Genomic DNA, 25,596 nt, shown 5'->3' with positions numbered 1-25,596 from the left:
AGATCTTGATCCTCCTTTTGACTTAGAAGAATTCCTTTGATAAGACCTTCCTCTTATAACCAGCCCCTCTCCATCTTCTTCCTTAGAAATTGTTCTTTTCTCTGATTATTTGAAATATATGGTTGACCTCTTCCATAGTTAGTGTTTCACGGGCATACATTAAAGTATCAACAAATCAACAAAAGGCTCATATGAATGTAGAAAATATGTTAGGAATCTTCTTCATCTTCTTCTTAATATCAAAACTAGTTTATTGAATTCATTTGTGTGTTCTTCAAGTGACTTACAAGCAGGGGCGGACATAGTTAATAATCAGGGGTAGCCTTCGTTTGCACCCCTATCTATACACCCAAACAAGAACAAATCCTGAAACGGAAAATGGTTGTAGACTCGCAATGGTATAAAAGAGATTCAAAGCTAGACAATTCTTCAAAAGTTGTTCACATGCGTACAATACCGAATTGTCTTTATAAATTTAGGGCTTCACTCAAAAACCTCCAATTGACCTTTGGCCTACCAACGTCTAAGATCATTCTCATCCAACCCCTCATATTATGTGAGGGGTGTTTTTATAATTTAGATAGTGATTAAGGGTGTTGTGAATGAAGAGTTTTTATATTTTAGAAAAAGTAGTGATTTTTCTGTATATTTGAAAAGTTACTGTTCATCCCCTATAATTTTTTAATATATTTTGAAAGTGGTTGTGAGTGAAGGAAAGAGAAAAGATAATGATAAAAGGTATAAAAAGTATTATTTAATTGAAATAAAGAGAGAAATAAAGTGAGTTTTAGTATAATTTTTTATTTGGAGATAAGGAGTGGGATGCGAATGCTCTAACATTTAGATAAGGTCCTCATGAGCTAAGTTATTGATGTACTTATTGGATGGAACTATGTAAGCGGTATCGGTATCAGATGACATTGGTATATTTTTAAATTTTTTTAAAAGACCAAATTCGCTAAAATAAAAATAAAGGACAACTACCATGTCGCAAGAAGTTCAAACAAAAAGAAAAAGTCACAACCGTTACACCAAGATTCACAAGCAACCCTTGAGTGACACCGAATCTTTAACTACGTATCCACCACTTGAGTGACACCAAATCTTTAAACACTTTATAATAATAATACCCGTAAGCAACTAAGTATATTCAAAAATCTGTTACTTTTTTTTTTTTAATTTGAACAACCAACACTTCTAGTCTTATTAGGTGTACCGGTAACATTCTCCCTTTCAAGACTTAAACCTTTAACGAAAACCTCCATGACCACCCCATTAAAGTAATGATAGCGTTCTAAGCTTGCTACCGACATAAGGACATCTTTAGAAAACGAAATTCCTCTAATATACTCGTTCAGACACCGATAGTACGAAGTAATTACAATCAAGATGTGCATCCTCAATAAAGTTCCTGATGCTACCATGAACCAACAGAAAAAAAAAGAAAGATTAAGAAAAGAGAAAATTCTAATAGTTATGTGGCACTTATTAACTTAAAATATTACTTTGAATCCTAGTCATATGATGCATATTTTTTAATTACGTTATGGTGAAATAATTGACAAACTCATGGTACCGATAACTTTATAAAAATACAAAAGCTCATTAGTAGTAATTACTAATTAGCCACCATAGTCATTATCTTTTATTATAGTTAACTATGATTAATGCTTAAATATATATTATAATTAAAGTAGTGTTTGAAATGAAGGAATGAATGACGAAATAGAATGACCCATTGTGAGAGAGTGAAAAAAAGTGTGGTTGGTTGATCAAATGAACGGAATTACCTATTACTTAATCTATTCCATCCCCCCTAAAACACTTCAAGGGCCTGCTTGGTATGAGGTAATGGAATGAACGAATGAATGAAATGAACGTGGTAATGGAATGGACAAATGAATGGAATGATTTATTACCATACAATGAGATGTTTGGTTATCACATGGGAATGAAATGAATAATTACTTTGTGTTGTTTGGTAGGCAAGAAAAAAAGAAGAAATAAAATTAAAATGGTAGTGAGTGGTGGTGGTGGTGGGAGGTAGGCGGCGGTCGTGGCATTGTCGGTGGTGGGGTGGGGGTGGGGGTGGGTAGTGGGGGTAAGGTGGGTGGTGGTGGGATGAGAGATAATGGTGGTTGGAGGTGGGTGGTGGGGGTGGCAGTGGAGGTGGTAGGCGGTGGTGGTGGTTGGTTGCAATAGTGACGGTGGGCAGTGGCGACGGTTGACGGTGGTGGTGGGGTGGCGGGCAATGGTGGTAAGGGGTGGGGCGATGGTTGTTGGCGGTGGTGGGCGGCTAGCACTAATGGCGATGGTTGGTGGCAGTGGGTGGTGGCGGCGACGGAAACGGCGGTGGTGGCCGACGATGGTGGTGGTTGGCGGTAGCAGTGGTTTATGAATTTTGAATTAGAGTCCGTTTGATACTATTTCTATGACTTTCTAATTTAAAAAGGGCATGTATTTTATATATTATTATTTTTTTTGGAACAATGGCTTTCTTGTGTGTTAGGTCACCGCATTCTCTAATTTGGAGAGTTCTGTTGCCCCACTTTGATGAGACTATGTTGTTTTAATTGGGCCCACGGTGGATTTAGAGTTAGCTCGGGCGTTCCCCTAGAAACCATACCGGCAACTGCCACTTGACAATCGTTGTGCCACCATAAGAACAGAACTTTCTTGCGTAACACACGATAGGATGAAAGCCAAGGTGGGCTCGAGATTTGAACTGATAACCTCGCTAGGCCTAGCTCAAATTATTTATTGCCACAATCCACCAAAAATATGTATTTAAACCAAAACTTATAATTAAACCACTAATAAAACTAATTATGATCATTTTCCCATAAATACACGGAAACACAGCTAAACACTTGCCCAATTTCTAGTGAGATACAGTACAAACACTCAAAAAATCCTACATTGTAACACGATGAACTTTTGTTTTCGCTCTCATCACCACACCCACTAACTTCGCACTCCAGAACAATGAACATCATACTGATCTTTTATATCCCAGATTTCACAAAACCTAAAGGATGCTCGCTTGAACTTTAACAAAAACATACAAAAAATCATTGATAGTAATTATTAATCAACCATCAGTCATTATCTCTTATTAGGGCTTTCACAAAAGATACTCTATGGTATGTGTGAGCGTGTATTTTTAACAAGGAGAAAGTAAGGAAAAGAAAGGAAAATATGAAAAAAAATCATGTTCTAGATATTTTAAAAAAAAAATGGGAGGGGAAAAGAGTAAAAATACCGGAAAATTTGAGCATATTATCATCTTCCTTGTTTGAAGAAATTATAAAAGAAAATAGCTGTGTTTAATAACTTCATATCAATCCTAAATTACCCTCATATCTAACTCTTATTATAGTTCACTTAGAGGGTATAATAGGAAAATTATATATTTTTTTTCCTCTTAGCTCAGAAACACTTAAAATGTTTAATTTTCTTTCCTATTCATTAAACTCAGAGCATGTTTGGGATTGAGTTTAAAAAATGCTTATTGGCTTACTGACTTTTTTGAAAAGACAGGATTTAGCGCTTTTGAAAATGCTTTTTATTTCTTTCAAAAAGCTAAAATAAGAAATATTTTTATAATTGCCAAACACATTTTAATTTATTCGTCTTTTGAAAGCACTAATAAGCCAATAAGTATTTTTCAAACTCAATCCCAAACATGCTCCTAATAACACTAAATAAAATCACGCATTTTTCCTTCCATAGTTTTCTTTCTAGTCACAATTTCCCTCCCCTCGTAACGTGACTCGAGAACACAGCGTTAATGTAATTATATGAGTATACGAAAGAGACAGCGGTCCGTTAATCGTGATTAATCCTTTAATATATTATGATTAAAACACAAAATCAATCATGATATTTTAGTTTACACTTAACTCACAGACACAGTGATGAACCTTCACTCTCACTTTCTCTCTCATCACCACCACACACACACTCACTGATTCCATTCAAACTCTACATCCTCATACTAATAGATTCCATATCTAAGATTGAACTCACTATAAACTCAGATCCGACCAATGGACGAGCTATCCAGTGACTCAACCGAACCGTACACCGGCACTGGCAATGCGTGGGCTGAAACGACACCGTTGACGGTTTCCGGAGTGAGGGGATCCGGTACGAGTGGGCGCAGGAGAGGTACGGTGAGGCCGAGTGTAGATGCTGCTGCTGCGGATGATGTTATTCATTTGCTTCATGGCTCGGATCCGGTCAAGGTGGAGCTTAATCGACTTGAAAATGAAGTTAGAGGTGATTAGTTGGTGTTAAATGTGTAATGTTTGTCATTCATTCATTGATTGCTAGTTAGTTTTAAGTGTTTTAAGGCTTTAAGCAGAGCTAGGGTTTTGGTTGATTTTTTTTCTCTATAGATAAGGATCGAGAACTGAGCGAAGCGCAAGCGGAGATTAAAGCGCTTCGGTTATCTGAGCGTCTGCGAGAAAAAGCTGTTGAGGAGGTATTATTATTATTATTATTTTCATTTGTTTGACAATTTTCATTGAATGCATATTGTGTATTGATTTCATTGGATAAGAATTATAGGATGATGTTAATTGATAGTTGTAAGGTTTGTTTTGTTATCCTTTTCAAGTATGTAGGATTTGTAATTGTTGAATCGATATGATGATATAGAATATTATTAGAATATTATGAATGCTAGTTTTGAGTGAAGTATATGGTGTTTAAACTTTTAACATTTATATTTATTGAGAAAACAACGTGCAGAGTCAGTGTCTAGGGTTTTCTCTCCATTTGGTGTATAGTCTATTTCATGAATTAGAAATGGAACACGGTTTTGATGTTTTCATGTTTCTATTTGGTGGTTCTTGTATTTTGATTTAAATGTGTATATCTTTACACATGTCATGTCTGTGTTTTGTTTACTTTTTATTATTTGCATATGTTCAAGATATCGATTTTGTCCCTTTTGAATAATTTCCTTTTCGGGTGTGATTTTCCATGGCTAGAGAATATTAGTTGTTTGTTATGTGATTTATACTCAAACGACAATGTGGTCACTAAAAATACTATCCTTTAACATAGCTAGAAGTGCAGAAGAAGTTACTGCTGCTTAATTCCCCTTAACTGCTTCATCTGTTAGGATTACTTAAAATATTATGTTTAAAAGAAACTGAAATTTTCATATTACATTCTTTTGCATCTTTCCACTGTCCATTTGAGTCCATTATATGGTTCACTGAGTTTGTATTTTGAGTTAACACTGACATGAGTCTTCTATATTCCTTTTTAGCTCACTGAAGAGTTGTCAAAAGTGGATGAAAAGCTAAAGTTGACTGAATCTCTTCTCGAAAGCAAGGTATTAACTAAACCACATCTATCCTCGTTAGAAATGGCCGGGGTGTTGGGTTGGTTAATAGGTCAAAACAGTTAATAATAATCTGTTCGGATCAAAATGGGTTACCCCAAAGCTCCTTTTGTGCAAGTTTTAATTCTTTTATAAACGGCTAGCATTAGGCCTGTAAATGAACCGAACAAAAACGAATTGGGTTGTTCATGTTCGTTTGTTTAACCATAACCTGGCAAATTAACAAACACAAACACTTAAATGAACTTATCTTCTTGGTCGTGTTTGTTCGTTAAGAAAATGAATGTGTTCGTGTTTGTTTATGCTTGTTCATTAATATTCTAAAGGAATCCTCTTGAACACAAATGAGCATAAACCAACACAAATGGATATAAAGAAACTCAACCGAACATAAACCAACACGAGTTAAAAGTAAACGTGAATGTCCAAATTGAAGTCTAAGATACCATCATCATTACATCAAACATTTAAAAATTAACAACTATCTAGACAAAGGCTTTGAATATATGAAAATCAAATTGATTTCAACTTATTATTACTAGTATATAAATTTAGTTGAAATTTAAACAGACATAAACGAATGAATAAATATAAGCGAGCGTAATCGAACGAATGTAAACGAAAATTCCCTCAGAATGGTTCACTGAACATTTGGTTGGTTTACAGACTTATCTAGCACACTTTGGGTGAGTTTTGGCCCAGTCAATTCATTCTAACCATTTATGTGTTGACCCTTTTGAGCTAAAATTGACCCAAACTGACCTGTATATGTGTAGATGGATTGAAACTGACACCTAGTTTCAGTAATTTGTACTCTTTCCATTATAGCATCAGATATAACAGTATGACTTTTTGGTTACCTAGAATCTTGAAATCAAGAAAATCAATGATGAGAAGAAAGCATCAATGGCAGCTCAGTTTGCAGCAGAAGCTACATTAAGAAGAGTTCATGCTGCTCAAAAAGATGATGACATGCCACCAATTGAAGCCATCCTTGCACCTTTGGAAGCTGAACTCAAGCTGGCTAGACAAGAGGTTTGACTTCTGTCTTTGACTTACTAATGCTCTGATGCAGACAGTTATGACTTATTACTAATTCCAACATTATTTTCTTATGTTTTGGATTTCAGATTGCAAAGCTGCAGGATGACAACAAGGCATTAGACCGTTTGACCAAGTCAAAAGAGGCTGCTTTACTTGAAGCCGAAAGAACTGTCCAGGTGGCGTTGGCCAAGGCATCCTTGGTGGATGATCTCCAAAATAAAAATCAGGAGTTGATAAAGCAGATAGAAATTTGTCAGGTTAGCAATGAATTATGAATGCCTTCAATTGACGATTCATAGTTTTTCAAAATGTAAACCCATGTTTCCTTTGCTATATTTTAGGAGGAAAATAAAATTTTGGATAAAATGCACCGTCAAAAAGTTGCTGAGGTGGAAAAGCTTACCCAAACTGTACGCGAGCTTGAAGAGGCTGTCCTTGCTGGCGGTGCAGCTGCAAATGCTGTTAGGGACTATCAACGCAAAGTTCAAGAAATGAATGTAAAACAGAATTGGTCGATATTACACATGGTCGATTTGGGTTGTGTTTTATACAGGGGTGTCAATTGTGTCGGTTGGTGGGTTGAATTGTTCAAACCAGAGAGGACCCGTGTTTTTATTCGTGTCAAAAACATCAACACTAACCCGCACACACAAAATCGTGTTTTAACACATTAATTCAAACGTGTCAAATGGGTTGGCCGGTTGACAAGTAATAATCAAGATGTAAACGTGTTGATCGGGTTGCAAAGAAATGGGTTAAATGGGTTAGTCGGTTGACATGTTTAACTAAACAGGTCAACCCAAAGATGACCCGTTTTTTAAACATGCTAGATATACTAACCCAAAACCTGATCACAAACGAGTCAAATAAAAGAATTAACTTAAACAGAGAACAGTTCAAAAGTCAAAGGGGTCAAATGAACTCAAAGTTGCGCATTGTCTATTTTCTAATCAAATAACCTTCTAAATCATTTTTTTTATTACTATTTTAATAACATTGTTTTCTTAATCTAATCAAATCATTACTTATATATAAATAATTTGCATTGCAAAAAGTGTTTCTGGGTCAACCAAACCTAGCCTAACATGTACTAAAGATGACCCATTTCAACCCAACTTTTCATATACCTGTAGTTTAGCTTTGGTCAAAGTCAAATGGCTAAACTAACCAATTTGGTGTCCTTTTTATTAATAGGAGGAAAGGAAGACTCTAGACCGAGAGCTAGCGCGTGCAAAAGTTACAGCCAATAGAGTGGCAACAGTTGTAGCGAACGAATGGAAAGATGCTAATGACAAGGTGATGCCAGTTAAGCAATGGCTTGAAGAAAGAAGGTTCATGCAGGTATTATTATTATTATTATTATTATGTAGTTTATAATAATAATTTCCATAATAGAGTTGTTTATTTATCTGTTTTCTAGATATTTATTTGCCAATTAAACCTCTTGTTTACAGAGTGAGATGCAACAATTGAAGGACAAGCTAGCTATAACCGAACGTGCTGCAAAATCTGAAGCTCAATTGAAAGTAATATTCCTTCAGTTATTTTCCAAATATTGACTACATTTGTATTAGGGGTGGCAATTTCTAACATGGCCTTAAATAATCAGGTTTTGTGTTGACATATTTAACCCGTATAAAAACTGGTTGTGTTCGGGTTTGACCTGTTTAGCCAGCTACATAAATAGGTCAAATGACTAACCCGTTTTTGACACATTTAGAAAAATGGGTTGCACAATGGGCTAAACACTAGAAATGGGTTGCACAATGGGTTAAACACTTAGAAAATGGGTTAAATGGATCATGCTTTAGACACAAATAAAAATATGGGTCGTGTTCGGGTTGAACAATTCAACCCGCCAACCCAACACCATTGACACCCCTAATTTCAATTATTCTCTTTTGACATTTAAATTCAATTAATTTATAAACTACAGGAAAAATATCAACTACGACTCAGGGTGCTAGAAGACACTTTAAGATCGCCAAACACCGCGTGCCCTTCACGTCGCCAATCAATAGGCGGAGCCGACAACTTTGCCAAGCTGGCATCCAATGGATTCTTACCAAAACGATCACCGTCTTTTCAAATAAGATCATCATTTCAATCTGGTTCAAGTTCAGTTTTGAGGCATGCTAAAGGCACATCAAAGTCGTTTGATGGTGGGACCCGATCACTTGAAAGAGGGAAACTTATCTCCAGTGGTGGTAATAGTCCCACTTTTAATATTGGGAAATCGTGTGATGGAGCAAAGGACGGCGAGTCAACCGGTGATGGTTTTTTAAAAGATAGCCCGGATGAAAAAACGGAGACAGAGGATACAGTTCCAGGGTTGTTGTATGATTTGCTGCAAAAGGAAGTGGTTTCTTTGAGGAAAGCTTGTCATGAAAAGGATCAGAGCCTTAAAGATAAAGATGATGCCATTGAGGTTTATATCTCTTTGTTTAGTTTGTATTTCATATTGAATAGGAGTGATCAAAAGGCAGATTAAATGGACCAAAACCGGAAAACCGACAAACTGAACTAAAATAACTGACCCGAACTAATAATTGACAATTCGGTTTTCTTTTCTTAGACAACTAAAAGTTAGGTTTGGTTTGGGTATGCCACCGAACCAAACTTGTTTGAATGTTTGGTATTTTGGGTGTATGGCCCAAATTCATTATTTTGGCTAAAAGTTTCATGTCCAAATTCATTAATAGGTGGTTAACAAAAAGTTACCAGAATTTTTAGACTTTTAAGCCCGGATTCATTTTTTGTGCTAATTTACCAAAAACCAAAACCCGAATGATTTTTGGAAACCGAAAAACTGTAACTTTAAAATGTTTGCTTGTCAATGGGCCGATTTGGTAGTGGTGGAAATTTGTCGCAGGTTCATATAACCCAATTTGATTACTAAAACAAATTGCAAATGGGTTTAAACGGGTTAGCGTGAGCGTGTTGAATTCCTGATTTTTTAAATCATATTCTTAAATGTGTAGGCAGTTTGGAAACGGATTGGCAACTGTATCCCAATCTGTTTATTAAACAGATTACTCTACATCGATTGTTGACCTACTTTATGGCCCGAACCTGGTTTTTGTGCCATATCAATTTGGGTTAGGTTTAATCCTTAGCGGGCCAAAGGGGCAATGTTAGAAAAATGTAGCTTAATAGGAAACGGGTCAATGTGTGCTACTGCTAATTATGAAACTCCCTGAATTTTTGGACAAAAAAAGGTTTATTGTTGATTGTAATAATAATGTTAGTATGCTTTCAGATGTTGGCAAAGAAAGTGGATACTTTACAAAAGGCAATGGAGGTGGAGGCGAAGAAGATGAGACGGGAAGTATCCATCATGGAAAAAGAGGTAGCCGCTATGCGGGTCGATAAGGAACAGGACAATCGGGCCAGACGGGCATCAAAGGCTTCTTCCCACCAACTTCCATCCAAGTATGTAAATCTTCCTATTTTTTAATAACAATGAGAACCTATTACCGGGACCCTCCAATTTCCTGCTAACCAATAGGTGCGCGTGGGTTGGTTACTTGGTTATGGGCTCAAACCGAACCAAAAACTGAAAATTCGGTTTTGAGTTTTTGAAAGCTGTTCGTTTTTAATTTCATCATTTGGGCTTATCATTTTTGTGCCCAAAAAAAGTTTGTTCAAAGTAATGAATTTGCGTCTAAAACTTTGGGATTAAATTTTTTGTTAGTTAATAATTTATTGATTATTAAATTTGGTTCAAAATAATGAAGTTGGGCAAAAAACTTTTGGATTATATCTTTTGTTAATTAATCATTTGTTGATTATTTTACATTTGAGTTAAAATATTTGGGTAACAATATTTTACCCAAAGTTAACAATAAAAATCTATAATTTCAGTTCAGTGTGGTTCTGTTTTTTTGGTTTTTACGAAACATAAATGATAAACCAAACCGTCGGTTCTTGTTTCAACTGATGAAGTAAATGACACTGTTTTAATGTATGCAGGAATGTAGCACGAGCAGGAATATCCCGAACCGCCCAATGACAAAACAAGGAGCAATTATTATTATTACCTTTGTTTTTAGTTTTGCTGTACCCGTGGTTGTGTTAGGTCTGGTGGAGTCGAGTCGGGTTGTGAAAATGGAAAAACAAGAGAGAAACGGGTCATGGGTGGGTCTGACTATTTGTGTAGAAGAGATCAGCAGGTGGGAGTGAAGCTTAGCTAACCTTTTCTCACTATTAGTATTATTGTTTTGGTTGTGTTTTTTTCTGTGGTTAATGCTTCTCCTCCCTTAATTTGGTATAAGTATATATCATCCAAACACATTATATTACTGGCCAACAATTCACTAGTGTTTACATGCACAATTTAAAGATTATGTTTCATAAAATCCATCGCGCGCCAAAATTACTGTTTTCAACTAAAATCACCCAAATTCATTTGCCCTTTATGCGCTTTTATTAGAGCTCGGATGGAGTTGCAATAGGTTATGAAATCAAGTTCCAAACTATTAATTTTGGTAGCAAAGGATGATCATGTATGGCAATAGATTTCATACTTGAAATTTGTCCTTTGAATTCCTAGTGTTTTAAAACCACCCTGGCGCCTGGCGGTCTTCAATTTCATGATGTTTATCATTTTTGTCACCGTCTTTTTGTAGCTCACTTTGCAACTCAATATAGAGGGATTTTGATGACGCAACAACCTTTGATGGAGTTGAGTCATTAGATCTTCCCTTTAAGATGTACAATGTTGCAAGAATCATAGAAACTGGTAGTTGGTCTATGTCTGTATGCGTATTCGTTTAGGTGGTGATGGAGGCATCAACGGACAATCTGAGGTGGCGTGGAGAGGTCACAGACGAGTGATGCGTAGATGGTAAGGGATGATAGTTTTATTCTGTCTATAAAATAGAAATGGTATATTTCTCCTCTCACATGAACACAACACTCATTTTTAACTTCATGGTCAAATACCTTATTAACAAACAGCTAAAGACATCAATAGTAACAATCAAATCTATAATATTAACACAGCTCAGCCATGTTATAAGTAACTAGAAAAAACTGGATAACATTATTTACGTATTATAAAAAAAATATAAGAAAATGATCATGAAAGAGATTGGTAAACAAACGGCTCCAGATCATCACACGAAATAGTCATCAAATTAATAATAATAAAAAGGTTATTGAATTTAAATGATTCCCAACTTTCACTTTTTGGCTGGTCGGAAACACTTCCGACTAATGAAATGATTCCCAACTTTCAACATATTTTCTTCTGCCACTCCCAAATAATGCAATATATGTGGTTATATTTAAACAATTAAAGAATACATTAATTATATTAAAAATAGTAAAAATATATTTCCTTATTGAAACCAAAACATAGCATGCTAAAAAAATATGTTAAAACTTTTAATTTAATAAAATATAAAAGTTAAGTGACTTAATTAGAACACATTTTATATTTGGGTGGCAAAATTGAAACACTTTTGAAACTTAGTTACTATTATACAAAGTTAAAAAAAAAAATGAAACGGATACAAATCACACCGCATTCCCAACAACAATCGGGAAAATGCCATAGGATACAACCAAGTTTCAAAAGTGTTCTAATTAGGTCACTCATGCAAATTTTTTTCAAAATCGGGTCATTACCTCTTCAAATCGAGCCTCGCCGATTTTTTTGTGCTTCAAGAAAGCAATGAAGGATAAGATGTGGGGGTCGGAATTTACAATATATGTAGTTAAATTTCAAAAATAAAAAAACATTAATTATATTAAAATTTAATAATAAAAAGTAAAATCTATATCACCCCTTAACCTTAACGTGGAACATAAAAAAAATAAAAAGATTTTCTATGTGAAACAAAATTAAAAAAAAACTAAAAAAACATGTTAGTCCCAAATATGAAAGTTAACACTTTTTAAAATTGAATCAACTAATTAAAACACTTTTAAAATTTAGTTAATATTATATAAAATTACCCCCTTATTAAAAAAGCAAAGAAAATGAAGATCACACTGCATTCAATAGTATTTTTAAATCAATAATAATAAAACCAGTAAACCAAAGCCGTTCGAATATATACTTTCCACTCATTTCTTCACACTTTTGACTTCCCATTTGTCTCTTTTGTCAATCATCTTCGCATGCTCAAATCCCACAAATCATGGACCAACTCAAACTCACACAAATGAAGACTTACATCAACAAACTCACTTCTTCCACAGAGGTAATCACTTAATCCATTTCATAACACCAATGCCATATATAATATATTCAAATATTAATCATTAACTCAACACCACCTTTTCATTCACCAGACCTACACAGACCAAACTCTAACCAGGTTCTTGATCGCAAGATCAATGGACCCAAACAAGGCGGCCAAAATGCTTGTTTCGTGGCGAAAATGGCGATCATCGTTTGTTCCATTAGGCGCGGTTCCGGATTCAGAAGTGGTTGATGAATTGGAAGCTAAGAAGATTTATTTGCAGGGGTTGTCGAAGGACGGGTGCCCGGTTATGGTGGTTAAGGCGAATCGGCATTGCCAAGCTAAAGATCAACCACAGTTTAAGAGTAATGTCTTAATTATGTTTCGGTTATTTAGGATGTAAACGAGTCGAGTCAAGCTAGCCGAGGGGGTGTTTGGGATTGCTTATTTTAAGCAACTTATGACATATTAACTTTTGAAAAAGTTAAAAGGTGTTTGGTATTGTTTGTTATTATGAGGGGATAAGTTAATAAGTTACAAAGTTGTAACTTATTAACTTATAGAAAAAGTTATAAGAAGGTAAAATAAGGAATCCTTAACACCACTTAATTCGAGCTCGCTTTGACTTATAGGCTTACCTTAGCTCAACTTGTATTGTGTATTATATATATTTTATAATACATTGGGTTAGAAACTCGTGTATTACACGAATAATGGATTGAATAATTTATTTTTTATTCTTAATTTTGCAAAGTTGTAAATTATATATAACGAAGTGGTGATAGGTAAAATAAATAAGCAGAAAAATTTAGGTTTGGCTCATAGAATTATGACACGTGATAGTGATATATTTATAGTACTACATATAACAAAATAAATATTATTAAGTTACTTTTAGCATTTTTTTTAACGAAAGTGAAAGTTAAAGTGTCGTACTGTCGTTAGTCACATTTTCGATGGATTGTTATTGATTAGCGAGTCATATTTTGAATTATTATAATCTGAGCTGTGTGTTAAGATATACATCCTATAATTTCTTAGAGAAAAATGTTAGATAATATTAATTTGCTTTTTTTATATATATTTGAGTTCCCTTGATTGGGACAAATTAAACTTAAAGTTTAAGATACTAATATTCTTGAAGATATTCCTTTTTTGTTACACTTTTTAGTGGGTGGTATTGTCATGATACATATAAAATTGTTTCTTTACAATGTCTAGCATGCCGCCTTTATTGCATTAATAGGAGTATGAAAGCAACAACCTAACAATCAGGCACTTAAGTTGGATATATAAGTTATCAAAACTTATGAGTTGACTATTTTGAATTGACTCTTTTGAGTTGACTTTGACTAGAACATAATTTGACTGATTAACTAACTTTTCATCTTGAAAAGTTACACCAATATTTTGTATTTTGGGATAAAAAATTTGCATACATAATTTAACAGTTCGGTTCAAAACTGGTTGAACCGGATTATTAATATCCTATATATTAAAAGTTCTAAAGTCTTGATTCTTGAATCATAAATGAATTGTTACAAGTAAATAACATTTGGTATTAAAAAGTCAACATGTTATTACAAATTTTTTATTAAAAAGATAACGTTCTTGAGTTTTAAAATAAAATATAAGCATGTGAGTAGATTCTCAAAGATTTTTTCTTTGCTTTATTATAGCAATAATTATTGATTTTTCATGCATCATTATTAGTAAAGTATATTATACCATAGGTATTGATTAAAGGAGTTTATAAAAGTTCTTTGAATTTTTATAAAAAAGGTGCTTTTACATTTGTAAGATATCTTTATAGTTTATAGGCTAATGTATCAAGTCTAATACTTATTTTCTATCTTAAATACATAATTTGTGGTTCATCTGCTTGACAAAGCAATTGCAAGGTATGATGAGATTTTAATATATTTTTTCATTGAAAGTAAATAATATATTGGTTTGCTGATTTCAGTGGGTTCAAAGGGAAAGAAATAGGAAATGAGAAAATAATTGTTGTTCTTGATTTAGATCAGCTTGGTTACAAAAATGTCGATGCTCGTGGATTTATCACCGGATTTCAGTTTTTACAGGTAAATGTTTTTCTTTGTTTTCGTATGTTTATCCTATAGGCGTCCATGGCTTGGTTCGACTGGTTTTAATAAAGATTATGGGCCAAATTCGAAATTTTAATTAAAAAAATTGCTCATGAATGTAATACATTTACATAAGTATGTAACTACATATTCTAAAATTAAAATTAATTAAATAAAAGAGGTTGAAGAGTTGGTTTCAAGTTCCAAACCTTTAAGTTGCCAAAACCAAATGTATCAGGCAGAACCAACCGACTTGCTTTGGTTTAGACGCTTCAGTCGGTTCAACTATTTATAAACGCCGCAATTCATCATTACCATATATTTGATACTGCTGCAGCATAAACAAGTTTAACCTTTTCAAATGCGTAAGAGCATCTCCAATGTTTTAGGCATGGATTGAAATCCAACCATCCTAATCATCCACTCACATTCTCTCTCCTTCCATTCTCACTCCTTCACCCTCTCACACACACCTTACAAACCATATTGAAATTCCAAACTCTTTTCACTCTCTCCTCCTCTCCCTCTCTCTCTTCCACCTAGGAGACACCTATGATTCAAAACACCCAAAACCTCACCATTGGCAATGGGTAAAAACAAATTTTTAGGGATTTTCTTTACCTATTTTGTCCTGTGTAACAGTGATTATTTTATTATTATTATTATTTTGTCCAATATTCATATATATCCAACTTTAATTTCTAGTTTCTTATTTTGCATTCAGTATTTCATACACTCATACATTATTATTTTTATTATATTATTTTCTTCGTATACCCAAAAATATGATCACTATTTCTATTTATCGATTTAGTAGTCTAACTACTGTATTATTATTATTATTGTTGTTATTATTACTACTACTACTACTACTACATAGTTATTTATTGTTTTATTTTTCATAGCTGACTAACGACCTGGCGTTGAACTTTTATGTCTCTTTTATAGAGTTGGGGGGTCTATCTGGAAACAACCTCTCTATTCTTCTAGATAGAGGCACAGTTTGTCTACATCCCACTCTCCCTAGACCCTGCCAATAGTTTTGCTGTTGGTGAGAATTTTACTGGGTAAGATTAATTGATTATCTCTTTCTTGTTATCTTGGTATAGGCATATTATCCGGAGAGGTTAAAAAGGTGTTACATTTTAAATATGCCATGGTTTTTTGTAAGCCTTTGGAAGATGATTTCTCGATTTATAGAGAAAGCAACTTTAGAGAAGGTATATTTTATGTTTAGTTTTATCTATTTTTCCCTGGTAATGCTTTTGTGCTCTAAAATGTTTCGATTTTTTTAAAGAAGTTGGTTTGTGTGTATGAATGCAGATTGTTATAATTAGCAACGAGGACGAGAAGAAACAATTTATCAAAGAAGTTGGCGAAGATGTGTTGCCCAAAGAGTTTGGTGGACATGCAAACCTTGTGTTGCTTCAAGATGTTGTATTGCAGCCTCTAGAGCATTGATACCAACCGTTAGTCGTGCTCTTGATAAGTTAATAACGTTGCACAACACCACTTAAATGATTGGTCTTACTAACCAACCATAAACATTGGTTGATCTTGTGATTCTAAAGACCTCTGATATGTTTAGATCACATTTATTGATAAAATACCATTGATGCACTACATTATTCTCTATATATATTTAAATCAGTTACGAATTGGTCTTGAAACATCTCTAAACTTCTTATTCGTTAATGGTGCAAATCATTAGAGATACAGAGTGGTTGGACCGCTAATTTATCATCACGATGACAGGGCAAAGACAACATTTGGACACTAGTTCTAATTGTACGCACTCTTTTTGTATGATGAAGTGGTCAAAGAGTTTATAAAATCGTATCAAACATGTATTATACAAAGAATAATACACGAAATACAGTACAAATGAGAAAGAACACTCAACCACCGCCTACCCCTTTTTCTCATGGATCTCACAAACATTTGCAGTTAGGACACATCACTAGTTGTGTTATTGACAAATTGATGAAGTTGCATACCACCACTTCAATGATTGATCTTACGAACCAACTACAAACAATCTTGGTTAGCAACAATGTAACAACTATTTCCAACACATTCTCTTCTGCAAACCCCTCATAAGGTATGGTATCATTTTATGGTTCTTTTATTTTTCTTATTATTTTCTTTTATTATTAAATAAAATGGAATGATTGAGAATAAAACACAACAGGAGTTGAGTGATAAAGTTAAATGATGGAGAAAAAGCCGAGTTGACACTAAAGTGATGTAGATGCGACGAATGATAAAAAATAGGCAAATTGGAAATAAATAATCCCAACTTTAAAAATCACTACCAACGGTCCCAACTTTCAACTATTTTTGTCTCAATGAACCTCTGTTAAAAACACTTAACGCCGTTAAGTTTTTCTCGAGTTTCAAACCGATGTTTTAGGGCTTTTGATCGAAAGAACGATACCCGTTGACCGATGTAAAACTTATCTCGAAACGGTTATTCAAGCGACGAAACAATGTTTCAATTCGGGTGTTTGAATTTCTAATTAACAAAAATCAAGTCATTTGAATCACTGTTTCGAGATAAGTTTTACATCAGTCGAATCGTATCGTTCTTCCGATTAAGAGCCCAAAAACACCGGTTTGAAACTCGGGAAAAAACATAACGGCGTTAAATGTTTTTAAACAGAGGTCTATTGAGACAAAAATAGATGAAAGTTGGGACCGCTAGTAGTGATTTTTAAAGTTGGGATTATTATCAATCAACACATAAAAGTTAAGATTATTTATTTTCAATTTGCTTAAAAAATAAAAAATAAGAAGAATAAATTATAACAAATTTGCTTAAAAGTTTTCCAAGAGTCTAGCCGGTGTTCGTAGTTAATATTCAAATATTTATTTAAACAACAAAATCAGAACCATTCAAATTCATATTTTATCCTTTTCACTCATCACCTTCCCTCCTCTTGACTTCCAATGTGTCCTACTTCTTATTATTTGTTATTAATTATTATTATTATTATTATTATTATTATTATTCTCTCACACTTCACCCAAAATCATGGACCAAAATCACCAACTCAAACTCACCCAAATGAAGACTTGCATCCAAACTCTCAATTCATCCACTGAGGTAACAACCAATCATTTAATCTCAAACCCACATCACAATGCACTTCATTTTCTAACTCTACATCATCATTTCATTCACCAGAACTGCACAGATCAAACTTTAAGCAGGTTCTTGATTGCAAGATCAATGGACCCGAACAAGGCGGCAAAGATGTTCGTTTCGTGGCGAAAATGGCGATTGTCGTTTGTTCCGTTAGGCGTTGTTCCGGATTCGGATGAATTGGAAGCTAAGAAGATTTATTTGCAGGGGTTGTCAAAAGATAATGGGTGTCCTGTTGTGGTTTGTAAAGCTCATAAGCATTATCCAGCTAAAGATCAACCACAGTTTAAGAGTAATGCTTTAATTCTCTTTATTCAAATTTAGGCATAAACGAATCGAGTCAAGTCGAGCCTAGCGGAACTCAAGCGTTAATTAAATTAATAGTTTAGGCTATGCGTTGTGGCTCAAGCCACCTGCTGACCGGACACGAGATAAAGCCCCTGCTGAAGTCACTTGACCCTGTTGTGGTGGGTGATCCAGTAGCGCCAGCCAAAGCATTTACTCAATTCCCATAATTGCCCATTAGCGCCTCATCGATGGTGCCCCTGCTAGCTTGAACTTGTTGTAGTGTGTGTGAGTGATGTGACAACGAGGTGGGCAATAGTGCCCCTGCTAAAGCCCCATAGCATACAGTCTTATAGGCTCAGCTTGGCTCGAGTCTCGACTTGTTGTATATTATATATTTTATTACTTTGTTATACGGTTGGTTGGAATTATGTGAAGTTTAATTTTGTAAAGTTTTAATTTTATATATAATGAAAGGGTAAAAGGTAAAATAAAAGAAACGGTAAAAATTAGGTTGGGCTCATAAAATTATGAAGCGTGGCACTAATATATTTATAGTTCCACGTATAATCGCACTAATATATTTATAGTTCCACGTATAATAAATAAGCATTATTTAGTTGCTTTTAGCATTTTTTTAGCATGTAATAGATAATAGTTATACTTTTATTAGTTTGGTAAATTGGATTTTAAAAATTCAAAGTATGACCTATTGATCAATAATAATAATAATAATAATAATAATAATCTGTATTGATGTATTATAATGTGACTAGTGTCACTCGTAACTTTTACATTTGTTGTTTAGGACAATTTACTCTACATAAGAGTTACTCTATATGCACCTAGCTTTCTTTATATTATTTTAAAACAATTTATAGCATTCTGATCACGGATTTACTTTAATGTTAGAGTGGTATTGTCCCTGACAACAAAAGTGAAAGTTAAAGTGTCATTATTCACATTTTCAATATGGATTAGTATTGTCTAATGAGCCATACTTTAGATTATTAATTCCAATCTATGTGTTAAAATATACATATTATAATTTATTAGAGAAAAATTAGTATATGTAAAATAAAAATTAGAAAGTTTATATATATGAGTTCACTTGATTGGGACAAATTAAATTTTAAGATAGTAATATCCTTAAGAGAGATTCTTTTTCTGTCACATATTTTAGTGGGTGGTATTGTCAATGTCATGATATGGCAATGTTATATAAGATAACATATAAAGTTGTATTTTTAAAAGGTGATGGCAACATGTCTTCTTTATTGCATTACATTATGGGTTAAGACTTGAGAGTATGAAAACAACACTCAACAAATAACAATCAGGCACTTAAATTGGATATATAATAGCTTCAAAACTTTCAAGTTTGACTATTTTGAGTTGACTTTGAGTAAAGCATTTCTTGTATCAAAACTAGGGGTACAAACGAGTCGTGCTGCTCGCGAGCTACTCAAGATCAGCTCGTTAAAAAGCTCAATCAAGCTAAGCTTAATCGAGCCCGAGCTCGAGCCGACAAGTAAGCTCGTTTAATAAACGAGCCCGAGATTCACTTATCGAGCTCGAGCCGGCTCGTGTGCCTAAACGAGCCTGCCATTTATTTAATTTTTTAAATATATATTTAATAATTATTAGCTAATATATATATATATATATATGTGTGTGTAGTGTTATGAAAAAATAAATAAAAATAACTAAATAATATATTATCTTATACATAAACTTATAATAGAAAAAGATTTATAAAAGTTGTTACGCAATTGTTGTTTGGTTTAAGTGTAAGGCCCAACCTAAGAGTTATTGGAGTTTTATATATTTGGTAATGTCTAGCAAGTTTGGTTAGGCTATATAAATCGAGTTATGGTTAGACATTCGAATAAAAGAAGTTGATGTAGAGTCGAACCGAGTTGGGTTTGAGGGTTTGTAATTAGTTTTTTGGGTGATATTTTGTGAATGGTATAAACAGGAGTTAGTCATTTTATTCATGCTGATTATTGATCTGGGACTTGAATTAGTATCAGAGCCAAGTTCAAGAAATCGATAAATCGACTAAGCCGCCACCGCTTGAAGAAGAGTTCGCCGCTGTGTGTGTCTGTCACAGCCTCCGCCGGAAAAGATAACGCCGCCGTCATAAGTCGTCGAGACCAAGCTGTCGAAGGGGGAGAGTGCGTCAACCGACCAAGAACAGGGTTGCCGTCGCCGGTCCTTTCGTGTCATTGGGATCTCGTTGATTTTTCACTTCGTGAGAACAAGGAATTTTTGGGTTCTCTGCTTGTTTTTCTTGGAGGTAGAAGACAAAGAAAAAGGAGTTGCTTTATTATTTTGTTTGGTACTTCACGATCAGACAAAACAAAGAGACAAGAGTTTTTAGTGTTTTCAAATTTATTTGAATTCTTTCAAAAGTCAAAAGGAGGTTTGACTTTATACATGTATTTGTCTACCTACGAAAGAAACGGAAAAAGTTGAGTTACGAAGTTTGGCTTATTCCAGTTGTGCTGTTTACGATCTAAGTTGTGATTGTTAACCAGGTTCAGTTCTGAAAAGTTGTTCGGGACTTATTTATTTGTATTTGTTCCAACGAAGTGGAGCAAAGGGGGTTCTTCGTCAATGGCAGGTGACGAAGAAAGGCCAATAATTCAACCCAAAGCGAGTGGGGGGATTTCGTTATAGGTTCCAAAGCTAAATGGAACTAATTACATCACATGGGCAATTGTAGTGGAAGCGATTTTGGACGATCAAGACCTATGGGACGTTGTTCAACCAGAAGAGGGTGCGGTTATTGATGCGAAGAAGAATAAAACAGCAAGATCGTTTTTGTTTCAAGTGGTGGATGGTGATATTCTTCTTTAGATTTCTCAATACAAGAATGCCCGGGATATTTGGACGGCTTTGAAGGCACGTTATGTTGGGGCCTAGCGAGTTCAAAAGGCTCGACTTCTAACGTTGAAAAGTGAATTTGAGAAACTCAAGATGGCGGAAAACGAGACTGTTGACGAGTTTGCGGGAAAAATAGCAAGTATGGTTTTAAAGGCAACGAGTCTAGGTCACGTGTTCGAGCAAGATGTCTTGGTGAAGAAGTTACTGGATGCGGTTCCAGATAAATATTTCCAACTCGTAGCCTCAATCGAGCAAATTGTTGATCTCGATAGTTTGATGTTTGAAGATGCTATTGGAAGACTTAAGGCATTTGAGGAACGTCTACGAGGGAGAGAGCGCGCTTCAAATTCACAAGGTCAGTTACTTTTCAATCGATCGGAAGGTAGTTACAAAGGTAAGTCGTATGATCAATCCGGCAGCCGAGGTAAGGGTTGGCCGAGTTCACAGGGGCGTGGAAGAGGCCGTGAAACTGGTGGTCAAGTCTGAGATGATGGGGACTAATATGGTTGCGAAAACCAAGGTGGTTAAGATCGTGGGCCAAGTCATAAGGGACAAAGATGAACCAATGATCGTCAAAGGGGTAGAAAGGATAGATCACAGGTTCAGTGTTACCGTTGTGATGAGTTTGCTCACTTTGCGACTATGTGCCCAGAACGTATGAAGAAAAAGGAAGAATCTAATTTGAACAAAGTTGATAATTTTGACCCATCTTTATTTATGATTAAAGGTAATCAAAAGACGGTTTTACTGAATGAAGATGATGTGATTTCAAAGCGTTTCGAAACCGAGCCGATGGAGAAAGATGTTTGGTATCTCGACAACGGAGCATCGAATCACATGACGGGTAATAAAGCGTACTTTTATGAATTGAATGAACAAGAAACGGGAACTGTGAAGTTTGGAGATGAATCTTGTATTCGTATTCGGGGAAAAGGGTCAGTTTTAATTGAAGGGAAAACGGGGGAGCAGCGCCTGTTGACCGATGTCTACTACATCCCGAGCTTACAGCGCAATATCATAAGTCTTGGTCAAGCAATGGAAGGTGGATGTGAGATTCACATGAAACAAGATTTGCTAACCATTAAAGATGATACAAGTAAGCTTTTGATGAAGGTGACAAGGGCCAAGGACCAATTATACAAGATTAGCCTCAAGATAGCAAGTCCCGGTAAACGAAATAGTATTAGAATGAAGAATTTTGCAGGTAGAGATCTTCAAAGTGTTGGACTGAAAGAAGACAAGCCGGTTACGAGTCAGAATCCAATCAAATACCAAGTTCCAAAATTCAAAGTCCAAAGAAGAGTGCTCAAGAAACTAAGCGTGTGGTCAAGAAAGTGATTCAAGCCCAAGGGGATGTGTCTAATGATCAAACGAAGCAAGTGTTACTTCAAGCTAAGTGTAGCCCAAAGAACATTGCAAGAGATCAAGAAAAGCTTAGGGAGAATCAAGAGAACGGTGACAAGCGTGAAGTTGAAGATCTGCCACTTTTGAGTAGGAAATTAGTGGGTGAGTTGGGTTGTCGGATACAACAATTGAGGGGGTGATTGTTGGCACAATTATTGTTTGGCCCAAGTGTAAGGCCCAACCAAGAGTTATTAGGGTTTTATTTATTTGGTAATGTCTTGGCTAGCAAGTTTGGTTAGTCTATATAAGCCGAGTTATGGTTAGACATTAGAATAAGAGAAGTTGATGTAACCGAGTTAGGGTTCATCAAGAGTCAAACCGAGTTAGGGTTTGAGGGTATGTAATCAGTTTTTTGAGTGATATTTTCTGATTGATATAAACGAGAGTTAGTCGTTTTATTCGTGCTGATTATCGATCTGGGACTTGAAAAGTAATTATAATTATATAAAAAGTAATTGATAAATAGTAAAGGCTCCGAGCCCGAGCCGAGCTCGAGCTTCAAAATTTACTCACAAGCCGAGCCCGAGCTTTGAAAATAGAGCTCGAAATGAGCCGAGCTTGAGCTCAAGCTCTGTGTAAGTTAAACGAGCCGAGCTTGAGCCTAGTCGAGCTTGGGCTCGGCTCGGCTCGTTTGCACCCCTAAATTCAAAACTGACTTGCATATTTTGTAGTTTGGGATAAAGAATTTGCATACATAATTAACAATTCGGTTCAAAAACCGGTTGAACTGCATTGTTAACACCCTATATTAAAGTTTTGAACCATAAAAGAATTGCTACAACTAAGAACATTTTGGAATAGAAGAGTCAACATGTTATTACATTTTTTTAGTTACAAAGATAATGTTTATGAATTTTTAAATAAGATATAGACATATGAACAGATTACAGATTTTACATGCATCATTATTGGTGAAGTTAAAGATGATGTAAATTTGAATCAATGGAGTTTATAAAAATTCTTGCAATTTTATAAAAAATGTGTCATTAAATTTATAATATTTCTTTGCAGGCTAATGCATACCTTTTGTTTTCTCTCTTAAATGCAGAATTTGTAGTTCATCTACTTGACAAAGCAATTGCAAGGTATGATAAGATTTTAATTTATTTTTCATTAAAAGTAAATAATATAAAAACTGTGTTAAGGTTAATATTGTTTTGCTCATTTCAGTGGCTTTAAGGGGAAAGAAATAGGAAATGAGAAGATAATTGCTGTTCTTGATTTAGATCAAATTGGTTACAAAAATGTCGATGCTCGTGGTTTCATCACTGGATTTCAGTTTTTACAGGTAAATCTGTTTCATCGTTTTCGTATGTTCATCCTAAAGGTGTTCATGGCTCGGTTCAACTGATTTTAATGAAAATATGAGTCAAAACGTTATTTAACAGTTTGGCGGTTTAACAATTCGGTTTTGGCCATACCGATTTGTTATAATTTCAGGTCTTCAGTTTGTATTCAATTTTCTTTTAAATATAAATGCGTTTCATTAATATAATACATATACATAAGTATATATTTACATATTAACAAAATAGAAAAATTAAATAAAAGGTTGAACGATCGGTTTTAAATTTTAAACCATTAAACTGCCATAACCGATCATATAAATTTCAAACAAGCGGAACCAGCCGACTTGCTTAGCACATAAGGACATTTTAGTCCTTTTACATCTAATGACCATTTATATAACTTAAAAATGGGCTGTTCGATAGCCTCTTAATATTTTTTAGAATCAGTCAGCATTAAGTGTGCTTGGTTCACCAGAAGTACATATATGAACTGGTCAGCAAACCTCTTACCCATTAAGTTTCAAAATAATGATAAATGAAAGTTTTACCACTTTGTCCTTTCACATGTATTGATAAACCCTCCGTCACTCTGTGTACCACTCACGCACCACCTCCTTGATAAACCACATGAACGAAAATTGTAACTAACTCTTTTACTAACACAAACTCTGTATCTTGTGATCTTGGCTTGACTTATTGTAGGCCTATTACCCCGAGCGATTAAAAAAGTGTTATGTTTTAAATATGCCATGGTTTTTTGTAAGTGTTTGGAAGATGATTTGTACATTCCTAGAGAAAGCAACTCTAGAGAAGGTATATTCTATATTCTGATATAAGTGTTCTAAATGCTAATTTTTTTTTAAAAAAGTCGCTTTGTGTGCACGAATATAGATTGTTATAATTAGCAACGAGGACGAGAAGAATCAGTTTATTAAAGAAGTTGGCGAAGATGTCTTGCCCGAAGAGTTTGGTGGACGTGCAAACATTGTGTTGCTTCAAGATGTTGTATTGCAGCCTCTGGAGGATTGACACTAACTATAAGTGTAATTAAACCATTGATTACTCTTAATAATCTTAAAGTGTATCATGCAACCAGTTTTTATAATAATGTGAATTTTTAATCAGTTTGTTTTTAAGTTTGTATTTGACTGATAATAGTTCAGGATTTTGGTTGTTTCAGGCCAAAATAATTGTTTTTATTTTTTTTATTTTTTTTTCATTTTAGGGTAAATATAAAATTACTGCCTGCTAGATGCAAACCATAGTAGTCAAAGGCGCAAAATGTCTTTTCTTATGTGGCCGAGTGACGCTAGTGCAGCGAAATTGCCTTGCAAACATTAAGATAGTCCGGTGAAATTCTGGCAAAATTCTGGTCTAAGCAACTAAAACTTGTCCGAAACATCCAAAAAAGATCGACATGGAGTGTTGAAACCAGCCTAAATTAGTCCTAAACAAGCTTCAAGCATCTCTAAAACCCTTAAAAATAGTTTTTTTTTGTACCGTGCACTTCGCTTAAAAAACATCACTTTTTATGTGCGCCTAGGCGCAACTGTCCAAGGCTCACCCTTTGCTTATTGAGTGTGCCTTCGGCTACCTAGGTACTAAACTGCTAACCCTTTAAAAGTGATTATTTTCTCCCTCTCCCAAGGCATTTTTTTACCAGAAAAATATAATTCTAGCAGATAAAATGCTATAAACTTACCAATGTTGCATGAGATTGTTGATGCAGCAACTAAATTAATAAGGTGAAAACATCTTCAAAATGCTATCAACTTACCCAAAAGATAGAACATATGAACATTAACATCATGTTCAATGATAAAATTGTTGTAAAAGTGCAAACCATTAGAAAAATCGAGTGGCTGCAAATTGTAATGATGTGTTGCCAATTTTGTCTTCCTTGTAA

At 34.6% G+C, this 25,596-nt stretch overlaps 3 protein-coding genes across 3 annotated transcripts; all 3 read left to right on the top strand.

Annotated features, from left to right (window-relative positions):
* The first annotated feature begins 4,049 nt into the window (after window positions 1-4,049).
* LOC143636496 (microtubule-associated protein 70-1-like) lies at window positions 4,050-10,649 on the top strand. Its single transcript, XM_077104076.1, has 11 exons — window positions 4,050-4,281; window positions 4,401-4,486; window positions 5,282-5,347; window positions 6,221-6,391; window positions 6,487-6,657; window positions 6,742-6,897; window positions 7,595-7,741; window positions 7,855-7,926; window positions 8,337-8,828; window positions 9,660-9,832; window positions 10,373-10,649. The coding sequence occupies exons 1-11, from the start codon at window positions 4,050-4,052 to the stop codon at window positions 10,410-10,412; spliced, it is 1,806 nt and encodes a 601-aa protein (XP_076960191.1). The 3' UTR covers window positions 10,413-10,649.
* Window positions 10,650-12,745: 2,096 nt separating this feature from the next.
* On the top strand, window positions 12,746-16,139 carry LOC143636484 (uncharacterized). Its single transcript, XM_077104068.1, has 5 exons — window positions 12,746-12,956; window positions 14,459-14,492; window positions 14,558-14,675; window positions 15,788-15,898; window positions 16,002-16,139. The coding sequence occupies exons 1-5, from the start codon at window positions 12,746-12,748 to the stop codon at window positions 16,137-16,139; spliced, it is 612 nt and encodes a 203-aa protein (XP_076960183.1).
* Window positions 16,140-17,673: 1,534 nt separating this feature from the next.
* Window positions 17,674-24,888, top strand: LOC143636464 (sec14 cytosolic factor-like). The gene is made up of 6 exons (XM_077104051.1): window positions 17,674-17,784; window positions 17,866-18,115; window positions 23,450-23,486; window positions 23,572-23,689; window positions 24,393-24,503; window positions 24,582-24,888. Exons 1-6 carry the CDS (start codon window positions 17,713-17,715, stop codon window positions 24,717-24,719), a joined length of 726 nt encoding a protein of 241 aa, XP_076960166.1. The 5' UTR covers window positions 17,674-17,712; the 3' UTR covers window positions 24,720-24,888.
* The last annotated feature ends 708 nt before the right edge of the window (window positions 24,889-25,596 follow it).

Source organism: Bidens hawaiensis, unplaced genomic scaffold (assembly GCF_021521415.1).
Source record: "Bidens hawaiensis isolate Kalapana, Puna unplaced genomic scaffold, B.hawaiensis_p1.1 tig00007983_1, whole genome shotgun sequence".
NCBI classification, from domain to species: domain Eukaryota; kingdom Viridiplantae; phylum Streptophyta; class Magnoliopsida; order Asterales; family Asteraceae; genus Bidens; species Bidens hawaiensis.
This window is presented reverse-complemented; position numbering and strand designations above follow the sequence as displayed.

What these genes read in the sequence shown, in the direction of transcription:
- LOC143636496 (XM_077104076.1), top strand. Translation starts at nt 4,050, where the DNA reads ATGGACGAGCTATCCAGTGACTCAACCGAACCGTACACCGGCACTGGC. An exon ending in AAGAAAGAAGGTTCATGCAG is followed by an intron (nt 7,742 to 7,854) that starts GTATTATTATTA and finishes TCTTGTTTACAG; the next exon opens with AGTGAGATGCAACAATTGAA. An exon ending in ATAAAGATGATGCCATTGAG is followed by an intron (nt 8,829 to 9,659) that starts GTTTATATCTCT and finishes GTATGCTTTCAG; the next exon opens with ATGTTGGCAAAGAAAGTGGA.
- LOC143636484 (XM_077104068.1), top strand. Translation starts at nt 12,746, where the DNA reads ATGGACCCAAACAAGGCGGCCAAAATGCTTGTTTCGTGGCGAAAATGG. An exon ending in CTTGACAAAGCAATTGCAAG is followed by an intron (nt 14,493 to 14,557) that starts GTATGATGAGAT and finishes TGCTGATTTCAG; the next exon opens with TGGGTTCAAAGGGAAAGAAA. An exon ending in AGAAAGCAACTTTAGAGAAG is followed by an intron (nt 15,899 to 16,001) that starts GTATATTTTATG and finishes GTATGAATGCAG; the next exon opens with ATTGTTATAATTAGCAACGA.
- LOC143636464 (XM_077104051.1), top strand. Translation starts at nt 17,713, where the DNA reads ATGGACCAAAATCACCAACTCAAACTCACCCAAATGAAGACTTGCATC. An exon ending in CTTGACAAAGCAATTGCAAG is followed by an intron (nt 23,487 to 23,571) that starts GTATGATAAGAT and finishes TGCTCATTTCAG; the next exon opens with TGGCTTTAAGGGGAAAGAAA. An exon ending in AGAAAGCAACTCTAGAGAAG is followed by an intron (nt 24,504 to 24,581) that starts GTATATTCTATA and finishes GCACGAATATAG; the next exon opens with ATTGTTATAATTAGCAACGA.